General features: G+C 37.5%; 2 protein-coding genes across 9 annotated transcripts in view; one reads left to right on the top strand and one right to left on the bottom strand.

The window, feature by feature from the left end:
- Positions 1-4,607, top strand: part of LOC125038561 (transmembrane protein 98-like) — a 12,980-nt gene extending 8,373 nt beyond the window's left edge. For all 8 annotated transcript variants that reach the window (XM_047632090.1, XM_047632087.1, XM_047632088.1 and 5 more), the window contains 2 exons: positions 1,180-1,380; positions 2,868-4,607. In XM_047632090.1, the coding sequence (XP_047488046.1) occupies positions 1,180-1,380; positions 2,868-2,951 (285 nt within the window). In that variant the 3' untranslated portion in view covers positions 2,952-4,607. The remainder of the gene's footprint in view (positions 1-1,179; positions 1,381-2,867) is intronic.
- A 332-nt stretch (positions 4,608-4,939) lies between these two features.
- The window catches only part of LOC125038560 (ribonuclease H2 subunit A-like), a 12,960-nt gene continuing 5,399 nt past the window's right edge, over positions 4,940-12,500 (bottom strand). Inside the window, exons 3-7 of the mRNA XM_047632085.1 lie at positions 12,273-12,399; positions 10,450-10,548; positions 10,062-10,143; positions 5,738-5,861; positions 4,940-5,256 (exon numbers count right to left, since the gene is read on the bottom strand). Of these exons, the coding sequence (XP_047488041.1) occupies positions 5,097-5,256; positions 5,738-5,861; positions 10,062-10,143; positions 10,450-10,548; positions 12,273-12,399 (592 nt within the window). The 3' untranslated portion in view covers positions 4,940-5,096. The remainder of the gene's footprint in view (positions 5,257-5,737; positions 5,862-10,061; positions 10,144-10,449; positions 10,549-12,272; positions 12,400-12,500) is intronic.

The following is a 12,500-nucleotide window of genomic DNA, read 5'->3' as shown; positions in this document are numbered from 1 at the left end:
TATATATATATATATATATATATATGTATATGTATATGTATATATATATAAAGAAAGAAAGAGAGAGTCCTCCAATAGTCCAATATCAGAGTCCCTCCCTTTATTGTTTGTGTTGTGTTGTTTCCAGCTTCACAAAAAGTATATGTATGGATGTATTTCTTTTCTATAAAGCTTGGCTTCAATGTTTACACTAAACACACGTTAGTCATTCCCAACGTATCTTACTGTTGTTATTATTTTATTCATTTCTAATGTATCCCCCCAAAATAATCTGCCCTTCAAAAAAATAATGCATAATCCGATCAGTTATATAATTAATTCACAAGTTACGCAGCAAAAAAAAAAACGCGCTCGAATGGCAAAAAATACTGTATAAACGACGCCATTTTCTTTAACGAATCTGTGATATGGCAACATTATGCGTCGACGATAATTATTATCTCGCTGAATTATATTCTAGTTTTTATTTTTTTCTGTAATACAGTTGTGAAAATTATGATAATGAATAGATAGGGAGACAGATTATATATAACATAGTGAATTATTTACGATACAGATTATTCTCCGCGTTATTCGTAACGAAAAGCATACAGTGAACGAAGCACCACTCACTATAGTTTATTATCACGTGATTATTTACCCGTTCATTATTTGTTATCACTAAGCAATATATTTATGTAAGTGCTCATGGACCACACACACAAAAAAAAACAAAAAACGTGATGGTTCAGCTAATTCGTTTTTCATGTTTGCTATTACCATTATTAAGTTTTACAACTTTTATTTATAGTAGTTAAGCTGTCAACAAATACCATGTGGCTCGGCTTAAACCACAGAATATTTATTGAGGGATATTAGTTTCCGAAATTATATACGTGTTATAAGTGATGTTATGGTTTTACGAATAGTTCACGGGCTTAACTTTTTGGTAACAGGTAGACCCACAGGTAGTTGATTGTGTGTGTGTGTGTGTGTGTGTGTGTGTGTGTATGTGTGTGTGTGTGTGTGTGTGTGTGTGTGTGTGTGTGTGTGTGTGTGTGTGTGTGTGTGTGTGTGTGTGAGCGCTAGATTCCAATCAAAACACCCCTTCCATATAAAATACACAGGCATACCAACATCCATTCCACACACACACACAAAAAAAAATTAATGACCCCTCCCTTTCCCCCTCTCCCGCAGGTCACCAGGCGCCTGTCCCCTCGCATAGACGACGTAGCCCGGGCCATGTACCCCCCCTTGGACCCCCGCCTCCTGGAAGCAAGGTGCTCCGCCCTCATCCTCACGCTCACGCTCCTGGCCTGGCACGCGCGTTACCTCACTTCAAACACGACGGTGACACTCATTAATGAGGCCCTGACGGACATGGATCGTCATCTTTCGGTATGCTTGGCGGTTGGATGGGGAGGGGAATGCTCTTGCTCTCTCTCTCTCTCTCTCTCTCTCTCTCTCTCTCTCTCTCTCTCTCTCTCTCTCTCTCTCTCTCTCTCTCTCTCTCTCTCTCTCTCTCTCTCTCTCTCTCTCTCTCTCTCTCTCTCTCTCTCTCTCTCTCTCTCTCTCTCTCTCTCTCTCTCTCCTTCCCTTCATGTCCCTCTCCCGACCCCCTTACCCCTTCCCCTCTCTTCCCTTGTCCCCTCCCTCCCCTTAGTTTTTCCACTCTCGTTCACTTGTACATACCTCTGCGTAGTTACCATTAATGTTCATTCACGCGTGTACAAATGCACGTAGCGTAAATGCACTTAAACAAAGAACCGTTACAGTGCCTTCTAGTGTTCGTTTTAAAGGTATTCGATTACAAAAACAGTGTAAAACTACACGTATTATTATCGGGCATGTTTCTAGGCATATGCATTATGAATGTTTTGTCCAACGGAGTTTTTACCAAGGTCTTTTTGTTTGTTAATATTTTAAACATGATCTATATCACCATCACCATCATCATCATCACCACCATCACCATCATCATTATTATTATTATTATCATTATTATCATTATCATTATCATTATCATTATCATCATCATCATCATCATCATCATCATCATCATCATCATCATCATCATCATCATCATCATCATCATCATCATCATCATCATCATTATCATTATCATCACCACTGCCACCATCACCATCACCATCACCATCATCATCATCATCATCATCATCATCATCATCATCATCATCATCATCATCATCATCATCATCATCTTTATTCAATGACTTGCAATAGCAATACTATTACTATTATATATGCTGTTGTTGTTATTGTTATAGCATTACTGTTATTATCAACAAATGATCAACATCAAATTTATAATATTGGCCTTATTATTTTCTTGCTTTTTCATCTTTTAATCATCGCTCCTGGTATAATGTGAGTGACGTTGAGTTAAAAAAAATAGATTCAATAAACTGCATATTCTTCTGATTGCATTAAACATACTCAGAAGTTCAGTAAGTAAGAATTCAGTAATAATAAAATCACTAAATGTAATTCAAATGCAATCATCATATCATGGAACGTAAGCAGTGCCTGTTCATTAAACTCCAAAGAAACTCCTTACAATATCATTAAATATGATCGTCAAGCTCATTAACCAGAATTTCAAACAATATCATGCAATACAATGAAACAGTTTACCTAAAATGTTATTGGAATAATATCCAATATCACGTAACATAATTAATCAGTTCGTCCATTTCATTCTCCAATACAGAATATCATGTACTATCATAGGATATTTAACCAGTTCATGGAATTCATGTCAGTAGAATATCACACACTGTTAAGCAATGCAGTAACCTATTTATTAACATTTTATATTATAATATCATACAGCATATATAATGAGTAATTCCTTTCTTCCCCAGGTGTTGCGTGAGGCTGCAATGGCACATGAAACTTTCCACGGTTGCTTTACGGAAGATGCAACACGTGACACTGCAGAATGTTGAAAGCAAGAATGCTGCCACACAACAATAGTGTCTTTTTTAATGTGCGTTGAAGTTTGTTTACCATTGGTGATGTAACTTTTTACCATACATGAAGTAGCTTTTATTTACCATGCAGTTACAGTATTTACCATGCATGAAGTTGCTATTTACCATGTATGAAGTTACTGTTGATTGTGAAGTTACTTTCTGCCATGCATATAGTAGCTGTCTACTATGTTGGAAATAACTGTTTACCATGCCTGAAACAGCTATTTACATGCACAAGTTAACTGTGTGCCATGTCTGAAGTACTGGTATCTATGCACCATATATAAAGTACCTAATTACCATGTCTGAAGTAGTTATTATCATGCATAAAATAGCTATGTAATTAACATGTCCTAGCACTAGAGTAACCTTATGTAATAATATTAAATGTTTTAAGTAATATTTTGTTACCTTGGTGCACTGGATAATTTTTTTACTTTGACACTGAGCACTCGAGTAATCCCAAGTATACACTATAAAGAAAGTATAATACTTGGTATACTTTCCTCCTAGTGAAAAAGGAAGAGAAAATGGACAATCTAAAATCTCCTTTAATGATATTCTAAATTATATATTAAGGATGACCAAAATTCATCCTTTGCTCCAAAAGGTGGGAAGGAGAATGTGATGTGATCTTATGTCATAAACCAAAGGTATGAAAAGTACAGAATCTTTTATAATGCATATTGATCTCCTCTTAAATTAGTTTACAAATAGCATCTTTTGATTGAATCTGTATTTAATAGGCTGTAGAATGAGGTTGTATAATGATGCTTTGAGGATTGAAATCTTTATTATTATATTAGCCATTTGATATTACTTTTGTTGTTAACTGTTAATGGGGTATATTTACTGTTGAATAAGGCACTAGAGAGTTTGTGTATATATATTTAAATTTTATAGATCAATATTTGTAATGATAATCTTATCTCACAAGCAAGTACATGTGCAACCACAGCACAAAGGCATACACAGAAGCAGAAATACATGCTCACTTATATATATATACATACAAGCAGGCAAGGATGTATTCCCACTAATTTATCAGTTACATGATACTAACCCTAGCTTTTCATGATCACTTATGAAGCTTAACTTATTTTAAACAGCCAAGGCATTTCAAGCATTTAGAGCCACCTTTTTATGGCCACAAGGAAATATAATCTTAAAAATCCCTTAATGTCACATATTAACTGAAACTGTAGGCCTTGGAAACGCTCACAGTTTCATGCAAGATAAACTAAATAATGAAAATCGATGCCTACAGCAAGTGTATCCAATACAAGCCATTTATTTTATTTTATTTTTTCACCAATAGTACTTACAATAGGTGTCGTTAATGGAGTATGCTGACAGTGCCAGAAATTTGTTTCTCCTGGCAACCGTCTAGCCTTTCTGCTGGGAGGGTTCGCTTTGTACAGCGGCCCTTCCCACTAGACTCGCCAGAGTGAGTCATAATGCCATAGCCATAACTGTCATGAGTATATTTTTCATGCCAGCAATTGGTGTGCCCGGCTATAAGAGGATATATAATTAAAATCAGAGTACCTCTTTTTATAATATTTTCCGGGCTTGTGTAATGTGCAAGTCTTTTGTAAATAAATCTTTTATTAAAGGATAATAAGCTTTTTTCTGGTTTTCCTTATTTTTCTAGAAAAATAAATCTGAACGCTGAATGCTACTGTGTGACTATTGCATTAATCAACACAATAATATTACCTTTTGAAGACTGTGTTACTCATTACTTGTCTTTATATCTTATCATATTTATTAAGACTTTAATTACTGTGTTTACAATAAATCTGTATCTGAGAAATTAGATACAGGGAAAGGCTGGAGATGTGATATCAGTTGACCATATTTAATTTTTTTTTTTTTTCTCTGTGACATGGTCTCTATACCTATACTGGATTCAGGTCACTATGCAAGAAAAGATAAAAAAAGGAAAGGAAAAAATAAAAAAACATATCATTATCTTTATTCTTTCTTATCATACACAACAAATGCATTACAACAACATCTGATGCATTCAAACATCCTCTCAAAACTTTTCCAGATAAAAAAGAAAGAAAGAAAGAAAAAGAAATAACGTAATTCTCGCAACGTTGGGATAACTCCTCAGAAATTCTGGACAGACGAGAGGCAGCGGTCGGTGAAGAAATGGTGTCTCTTTTTGACTGGTGGGGGTGCTTCGTACACGTCACCTGACTGCTTCCTGGCAAAGAACTGAAGGACTGAGGGTGTCTTTTCCTTCTTCTCTTCATCTTCATCTTCATTCCTTCAAAGAGAGGAGGGAGAGAGGATAAGTTAATACTCATAGAGAGAGAGAGAGAGAGAGAGAGAGAGAGAGAGAGAGAGAGAGAGAGAGAGAGAGAGAGAGAGGGAGAGAGGGAGAGAGGGAAAGAGGGAGAGGGAAAGAGGGAGAGGGAGAGGGAGAGGGAGAGGGAGAGGGAGAGAGAGAGAGAGAGAGAGAGAGAGAGAGAGAGAGAGAGAGAGAGAGAGAGAGAGAGAGAGAGAGAGAGAGAGGGAGAAGGGGAGAAGGGGAGAAGGGAGAGGGGAGAGGGGAGAGGGGAGAGAGGAGAGGGGAGAGGGGAGAGGGGAGAGAGGAGAGAGGAGAGAGGAGAGAGGAGAGAGGAGAGAGGAGAGAGGAGAGAGGAGAGAGGAGAGAGGAGAGAGGAGAGAGGAGAGAGAGAGAGAGAGAGAGAGAGAGAGAAATCTTACAAAACCAACCTTTATTAAGCAATTAAAAAATCTCTTACCATGAAGCTGAGATACACTTTTCATCAGCAATCTTCTCAGCAGTTGACCACGAGAAACGCACAATGCCAGGGAAACCGAACACTCTGTCAATCGAGTTCATCAGGAAATTCTTTGTAACAGCATCTGGACACAATGGATAGATATAGGTTAGTTTTTTTTTAAGAATTACTGCTACAAGACACTATAAATTAAGAAAATACAAGGATATGAAGCTGACAATACAATACAATAAGCAGGTATGTTTTATTTATCAAGTCTAGATAATATAGAGACAGCTTTTTTCCTGAAAGTACTCATATTTTTTGAGGGTATGTGCTCCAAGGATTTTCTCTGACCAATTTTCCAAAAAAACAATTTCTTAAATATCTTGTTAGTTTAAACTTTTAGCTGCTGCATATGAATTGATGTGTTCATGTTAATACATTCAAATCATGAGATAGAATTTATTAATACATTTGTACTTTTGTTCCAGATGAAATTTTAAGCTAACCAAACATTAAATAAACACATTTTCTGGCTATTGGTCTAAGAACAACTTTTTATACACATACCTTCAACTAAAGGTATTTTGATACAGTAAACTTGCTTCCAATAATCATTTAATTTCTAAAAGTGCTTACACATCTTTATTTGTTGCCTACAGCTACTGTCAATTTACTTCACTCTTTTGTGGCTATGCAATGACCTGCTTCTGAAAACAGTGAAATACAACTGACATTAATAACAACTAAGACTGTGATTTACAAACCATAACCTACCTACATTCTGAGAGTTCATTCTGGAAGTGCATAAGAATTTCCATCAAAGAAAGAGGATCAAGAATATATTGACTAAAACAGACATGAAGGATGGAGAGAATATCTTCCTCTCTTTTTTGTATCTCTTGATGTTACATTTCTAAAAAAAACACACACACACATAATGTATATATGTGTGTGTGTGTGTGTGTGTGTGTGTGTGTGTGTGTGTGTGTGTGTGTGTGTGTGTATGTGTGTGTGTATGTGTGTGTGTATGTGTGTATGTATGTGTATGTATGTGTATGTATGTGTATGTATGTGTGTATGTATGCATGTATGTATGCATGTATGTATGCATGTATGTGTATGTATGTGTATGTATGTGTATGTGTGAGTATGTGTATGTGTGAGTATGTGTATGTGTGAGTATGTGTATGTATATATATATGTGTATATATATATATATATATATATATATATATATATATATTTAGCAGAGGAAAATTGAAATGTTTAATAGCATTTACCAATGGTTAATGGTTAGAAGAGATAAATGTGCTAGACATCAAAGCTCATTTAGCACTATGCTAAAGTATTGTAGCAAAAAGGGTGGAATTAATGATCAGGATAGGATGTGTTAGATGTCAAAGGTTGTAGAATGTTGTAGAATAGGATGGTAGTGAAAAGGGTACAGAGGAGGAGCAAATGAAATACAGTGGGGATTTGTAAATGGGAATGTGGTTAGAGGTATAGGGTGATCAGATCAAATGGAGAGAGTGTCTAAGGAAGGGAGAGTAACACTATATGGGGAAACTGCAAAAGTGCTATTATGAAACAATGAAAGGGTAAGACGGTACGAAACGATAATTGGAGAAGTAGAAGAATCCTGAGAATGAAATAAGGGAAGAGGGGAAGGTGGTGAAGTAACGGTAAGAATATCGGAAGGGGAGGGATCCGGAGAAGGACATTGTTGAGGCATAAGGGAGTCATATGAGCATCTAAGTGGGGGTGATAAGGATAACGAGGAAGAAAGAGGGAATGGTGATGCACGTGATAGAGATGAGGATGGGGTATTTTTTTGGGTGAGTGGGAAGAAGAGGGGGAAGAGGGGTAGGGGGAACTTGAGGAAGAGGAGAGTGGATATCGGCAAATACTTTCAATGTAGAGAGTATAGGAAAAGATGGATTACAGGGTGGGTGAGGGAGTGAATTATTCTTCTGAGTCATATTTAAGAATTTTTGGAGGTCTTCAAGAGTTTCTGGAGGGGGGTTGGGTGGGGAGGTTTAAAAAACAAAGGTTTTCTTAACCCAATGGCGACGGGTCACGGCTATCGCCGTCATAACAATACGCACGATGTGCGGCGTGCGGCAGTCCGCAGCGGCGCCGCGCCAAAACGCCCCGAGGCAATGATTCGGCTTGATGGACCGATATCACGCGCTCGGAGTCGGCGCGCTGCCGCCGTTCGCCAGAGCGTAGAGTTTTTTTTAATTTGCTATACCCAGCGCCATTGGGTTAAGAGGAGGAGAAGAGGGAACAGATGGCCGAGGAGCAGAGGAAGAGGTGGCTGTAGGAGAGGATGGGGTAGAAGATGAAGTGGAATGTTTAGATTGTCTGGTGCCACAGGTAGAATGAGAAGGAGGAGGGGTAGGCATTGGGTAGAGAGTGAAGTATCTGGATTTAAGACTGGAAAAGGAATTTGACTGGGGGAGAGAGGGAGTAGAGATAGTTTGATTTGGAGTAGAGGGAATAGATACTGGGGGAGATGTTGAGACTTCTTGAGAAGATGAGAGGGAAGTGGTAGAAAGAGAAAAAATATTGTCAGCGTGCTTCTTGTCTGGCCTCACATAGAGTGAGGCCTAGCTTGAATCTGAGAGCTGCTACCTCAGATTCGAGCTTGTAGCAGGGCAGCTACTATAAAATACATTATGGGAGCCACCACAATTGGCAAATGTGCATGACTGAGCAGAGCAATTTGAATGGTCATGATCAGGTTGGGCACATAGAGGGCAGCAGTCTGTGGAGCAAAAGTGTCATGTCTATGGAAGCTCATCTTGGCAATATTGGTGTAAGACTTACATTGGCCTTTTGGAGGAATAGTGTAGCACTGAAGTGCCACTGCATCATAGTCAATGAGGCATGTGAGCAAGTCATTTTCACAGACTGACCAGTCGTTGTCGTAGATAGGACAATCAGTCGGAGAGACGGAAACAGTTCTGGTACAAGTATTAAGGGAGGAGTGATGTTGGGCAGGAATAAGTTTGCCAGTGAGGTCAGTCAGGGAAGACAGTGCACGAGCTTAGATCAGAATGACTGCAAAAGGAAACTTTGCCTACCTGTTTTAGGAGACATTGTTAAAAGAGAAGGGTATTGTCAGAATATGGGGCTGTAAGGGGAATCACAAAGAAATGATCCCACTCGGCTGGGCCAAATAGAGTACTCAAAAGGTTTGTATACGTGGAAGCAGTAGAAGGACGAGGGTGGGAGGAAGAGGGGGCAGTATGAAGAGAGGTAGTACTGCTGGGAGGAGGACAATAAGGATGAAGAGTAGTAATAAGGGGGGTGGGGGTAGACAATGAAGAAGACTGTAGCAGAAGATGGAGTGGAGGATGGTGGGAGAGAGGAAGGGATGTATTTTGATTCATGAGTAATGACCTGGGCGGATAATTCGGAATGGATCGAGTTGACTGCAGACATCGAGGAGGGGGTATTAGTATCAGTTGGAGCTACAGTCAAAGGAGAGGCAGGGGTTGGGAAACCAATGAAATCAAATTTAGATTGGCTAGTTGATGAAGGGGCAAGTCTTAACACCCATAATAAGGGTAAAATGTCTTCATTATTGGTCATGGTGAGCCTGAGATAAATGGGGAGAGGAAACGGTCTACCCTTCCGGGTCCCCATAAGGGGTAAAGGCTAGACAATTAACCAAGGGCATACTGTGCCCATGACTCCTGGAGCCATTCATGACTGACACAAAGCCAACCTTTCATCTTTTCAGCATGGTTTTCACACCTTATGAAGTGGTCAGAAGGGGATGATGTAGAAGAGAAAGAAAGAAAGGGGAGAAAAGAAAAGAACATGCAAAATTGGTTGAGGTGAGAGCTGAGGTCCAAGACTGGGGTGATCCCCTACATTGGGCCTTAGTCTCTGTCTCCGAAGCCCCTTCATGACAACAATGAGCAAGGGAAATAACATGGCTTGGATTTATCATGCCATGTTATATCTTTATCCTCCTCCTTTGGAGAAAAAGCTTTCAACAAATATGGTAAAGCACACTACATTAACCCAACAGCTGTTTAGCTTTGATTTGTTTTAATGACTTTCTGCCCAACACACCTTCAAATAACATTAATGTTTTATCTATTACAGAGGTATATTTTGGCAAGTATTACTTCAGTGAAAGGTATGGCAATGACTGAATACTTCTGAATACAAAGGCTCATGTCTCAATAATAATCTTTATCAAAATGACACAACTGTTATGAAGATTGTAATGTCAAAATGCCCATAACATGTTTTTATTTTTGTGAAATTACTTATTCTCATTACTAATTTTCTACATTTGTCACACTGAAACACTGATCATTACCTCCAGGATATCCACTTCCCCAATTGTCGATTTCGATACCTTCGGGAAATTTCCAGCCCTTTAGGGCTCTATCTCTGGCAACCTGAAAAAAGGGGAATAGCATGAACATTCCTGTGTTGAAGCCTTTTTGTAAAATATATTCAAAACTTGTGAACACCTAAACTCGGAGGCTGATAATTATTCAAGTGCATTCATTTATGATAGTTGTGATACTGTAATGATATATATGAAGATCTTGGAACAAAATAAAAAACCTTGCTATGTACACCTTTTTTATTTTAGAATGGACTCATATACTTCTGTTTCCTCTCTATTCTGTTTGTGAAGTAACATATATACTAGTATATCAGGTTCTTAAAATATTAAAATAGTTTTGGTAGTGACTTACCTTAGCACAGATACTAGCACCTGACACACAGGGGAACAGAGCATCAGCCTTTTTGGCAACAGTAATCTTAATAGTAGGGAAAATATCCTGAAGTTTAGCCTGTAAAACAAACAACATAAACTATTATGTACCATACAAAACATATACAATCTGTTTAGCATTCATAAAAAACATTTCACTTCATTTTATGTTTTTGTCTTTCTTTGTTTAGCTTAAACTTAAAACTCCAGGGACACATGTAAACAACACAAGCGGGTAACCAGTGTGCTTGTTTAGATGGGATATATATACTGACAAAGTCCTGTTTGTGGCTCTGATACAGACCTGCAGCCTTAGTGTTACTTTATAGCCTCCACACTGAATAGTGCAATGTACACATGATAGAATGGCTATAAAATATGATTAGATAATGGAGGCATAATACAAGCATCCCTAGCAAGATTTCTATTCTCAATTACCATCACATGACTTACACTTATTCAGAGGCAGATGTTAACATCATTAATAAATAAACAAGTAAAACAAGTAGCTTAAATTGGACAGTCATATCAAGTTTTAATCTCTATCTTCTTCATGTTCCTTTAAATGTCATATCAGATGTTCAAAACTCAAATCTGTAAATAAATTAATTTTCAGATTTGTAAAAGCCCTTGTCAATATTCGAACAATGTGTCTTATTTCATTTCCTACACTGGGGTTGGGAAATAACAATTCCTTAACCCCTTGTTGACGGGGAAAAGGAATAAAAAATGGGGAAAATGCTGGGCTTATTTTTTATATTTTTGTGAAATGTCTCTGCACATTGATGGTTCTGCTAGTGCTTAGCCACAAAGGAGTCAATTAGGAGACCTTGTGTCCTTACCTGATTTCACCTTTCCTTATACTTTTTACTAATGCTATGAGTACTGATGGTGTTATTTTTGTAAATATTATAATTACTATAATGTTATAAACATTAGTAACAGCAAAATAAGAAAACAGGGTAAACAGGCAAGACAGGCAGTACTCATAATTGGTTCATTGGTGACTTGCGGCCATTTATGTGTAAAAACAATTAAACAAGTAAACTCACAGGGGCATGGCATCTACGTACATGCCATGCCCATTGGAAATTTAAATGCTTGACATAAATCATACAACCTGGACCTGTGTGAAAATCCTAATCATAATAAAGTATTCAGGTGTTGTGGTGATTGCTTCTTCACTTTAAATTTCTACCCTTGGATTCTATCAGAAAGTCTGCCATTCCTATCTCTTTTTATTCCTTTTCTTTTATAAGGAATGTCTACTGACACCTAAGGAGGTAGGGGGTGTTTGAAAACTTTTATCTTAAGTTTTTCCTTTTCTTTACTAATGTTTTTACTTATGGGCAATTTCTGCCTGTTTCAAAACACCCACACCTAAACAATTGTATTGTAAAAGCCTGGAAAAAAATGTAGATAGAACTGCTAACCAGTAACTTTTTTGTATGTAATGATATCATTAAATATGTACTGATAGAAGCCCTCTGAAAAACCTGGGGCAACGGACCTCCCAATATTCAGTTTAATGCACATTCAAAATAAATAAATGAATAATCATAAATTACAAGATATGCAATCAATCAATTAATATTTAGAATTATGTAACTTTGACAAAAGATCAAACTAATAATACATACCTTGCACTGTGCAATTTGCCATCCTCATTGAATATCCATTTTCACAATGATAAACACTTAATTCTACAACTAATGTTAAACGAAATAAAAGTTCAAAAGTTCAAAAATATTTCCAGTAGAAGTGAAAAGAGCAGCTATCAAACCAAAAACAACATGGTCCTACCTGATACTTCTCTGGGGGGCCCACTGTGTCCACATATACTTCTGCCACTTTGACACCCGCAGCAATGGCACGCTTTATGAGTGATATGGCCGAGTTGTGTGACACCTCATTCAGGGAAACTTTAGGGCTGGAAGTTGAAAAATTGGTTACAAAAAAGTTGTAATGTAATGTAGTAATAAGTGGAATACTAATGCTATATTTGGTTACATAATATTTTAATACATAAAT

The sequence above is a fragment of the Penaeus chinensis genome, chromosome 25 (assembly GCF_019202785.1).
Source record: "Penaeus chinensis breed Huanghai No. 1 chromosome 25, ASM1920278v2, whole genome shotgun sequence".
Lineage (NCBI taxonomy): Eukaryota > Metazoa > Arthropoda > Malacostraca > Decapoda > Penaeidae > Penaeus > Penaeus chinensis.
This window is presented reverse-complemented; position numbering and strand designations above follow the sequence as displayed.